Source organism: Prenolepis imparis, unplaced genomic scaffold (genome assembly GCF_030444845.1).
Source record: "Prenolepis imparis isolate NDT839.2.m4 unplaced genomic scaffold, iyPreImpa1.0 SCAF_23, whole genome shotgun sequence".
Taxonomy (NCBI): Eukaryota; Metazoa; Arthropoda; class Insecta; order Hymenoptera; family Formicidae; genus Prenolepis; species Prenolepis imparis.
Genome location: NW_028141181.1, coordinates 257,241 through 258,843, shown reverse-complemented (window position 1 = coordinate 258,843; position 1,603 = coordinate 257,241). Strand labels below are relative to the sequence as shown.

At 61.4% G+C, this 1,603-nt stretch overlaps 1 protein-coding gene across 1 annotated transcript; it reads left to right on the top strand.

Moving 5' to 3' along the window:
- Window positions 1–298: 298 nt before the first annotated feature.
- On the top strand, window positions 299–859 carry LOC145946826 (uncharacterized). Its single transcript, XM_083056580.1, has one exon. It carries the CDS (start codon window positions 299–301, stop codon window positions 857–859), a length of 561 nt encoding a protein of 186 aa, XP_082912706.1.
- The last annotated feature ends 744 nt before the right edge of the window (window positions 860–1,603 follow it).

Sequence of the window (1,603 nt, the reverse complement as noted above, 5' to 3'; positions counted from 1 at the left end):
GAAGGGTCATGGACGCGATGGAGTACCATCGCGTCCCTGACTATCTCGTGGGGATTATCGGGTCCTACTTTCAAAGTAGGGGCCTGGGGTACCGCGACAAGAGCGGTACCCATTGCCTGAGGGAGGTGTACTGCGGGGTCCCACAGAGGTCAGTTTTGAGCCCCCTGTTGTGGGACCTCACGTACGACCGCGTCTTAAGGTCGGCCCTCCCCCCGGCTGTAAGGTCATCTGCTATGCAGACGACACACTAATACTGGCCGGGGGAAAAGACTGGGGGGAAGCCAAAATTCTGGCAGAGATGGCAGTGGCATGTGCCGTGCGTTCAATAAAGGGCATGGGTCTCGGAGTGGCCCCTCGAAAAACAGAGGCGGCCTTCTTCCACGATGGAATCCGTGGAGGACCTCCGACGGCCCATGTCCAAGTGGATGGTGTCCCCGTCCGGCTGGGTCCCAACATCAAATACCTGGGACTTCTGCTGGACGGAACCTGGAGCTTCAGAGACCACTTCGATCATCTGGCAGTGAAGATAGACAAGGTGGCGACGGCGTTGAGCCGTCTGCTACCAAATCTGGGAGGGCCGGATGACCGGGTGCGCCGCCTCTATGCGAACACGGTGAACTCCGTGGCGCTGTACGCAGCGCCAGTCTGGGCGGGCGCCGCGATGGTCACCAGGCACATTAAGGACACGCTAAGGCATGTCCAGCGAAGGGTGGCCATCCGCGTCGTCCGCGGATATAGAACCGTGTCGCACGCGGCGGCCATAGCCCTGGCCGGCATGCCACCATGGAGCTCGTCGTTGACATGTACGCTGGAGTTTACCGGCGGCAGCGCGAGCTCCGTGGGTGGGGAGTGCATATGACGGCTAGGGTTAAGGGCACTTTGAGGCTCCAGGCCCGACGACTGATGACAGGGAAATTCAACGAGTACCTGTCAACTGTGCCCCACACAAACTCGGGGCACAGGGTCGTCGGGGCCGTGAGACCGAAATTGGAAGAATGGATGAATTGGTCTCACGGCGGGACATCGTTCCACATGACACAGGTGTTCACCGGGCACGGATGCTTCGGTGAATACCTGTGCAAAATAGGAAGGAAACGCGCGGCGCAATGCCACCACTGCGATGAGGACCAAGACTCCGCGCAACATACTTTGGAATTCTGCCCAGCTTGAGCAGAAGAGCGCGGAGTCCTGGTCCAATGTATAGGGAATAATCTGCATCTGCCCAACGTGGTTGGGCAGATGCTAGAAGATGAGGGGAAATGGAAGGCGGTCTCCTCCTTCTGCTTCAAGGTTATGACGCAGAAGGAGGAGGCAGAGAGGGAGCGGGAGAGACGGGGGAGACGGGGTAGGCAAACGCTTACCCCCGAATCCCGCGAAGAAAGGGACGACCCCACCTGGGCGCCCCGGCGAGGAAGGGCCGAGAGGACGCGAGAGAGTGACGGTGCCCGAGGTAGAGGGGGCGGCGGCGGGGGCGGCCCGCCGAGGCGGGGACGCGGAGGCGGACCCCCTCGTCGCCGGACGAGAGGACGCCCACCCGATGGGGTGGATTAGGAGGGAGGTCGGGCGGGGGACGCTGTGCCCCCCTCGCTCGAGAAAGAAAGAA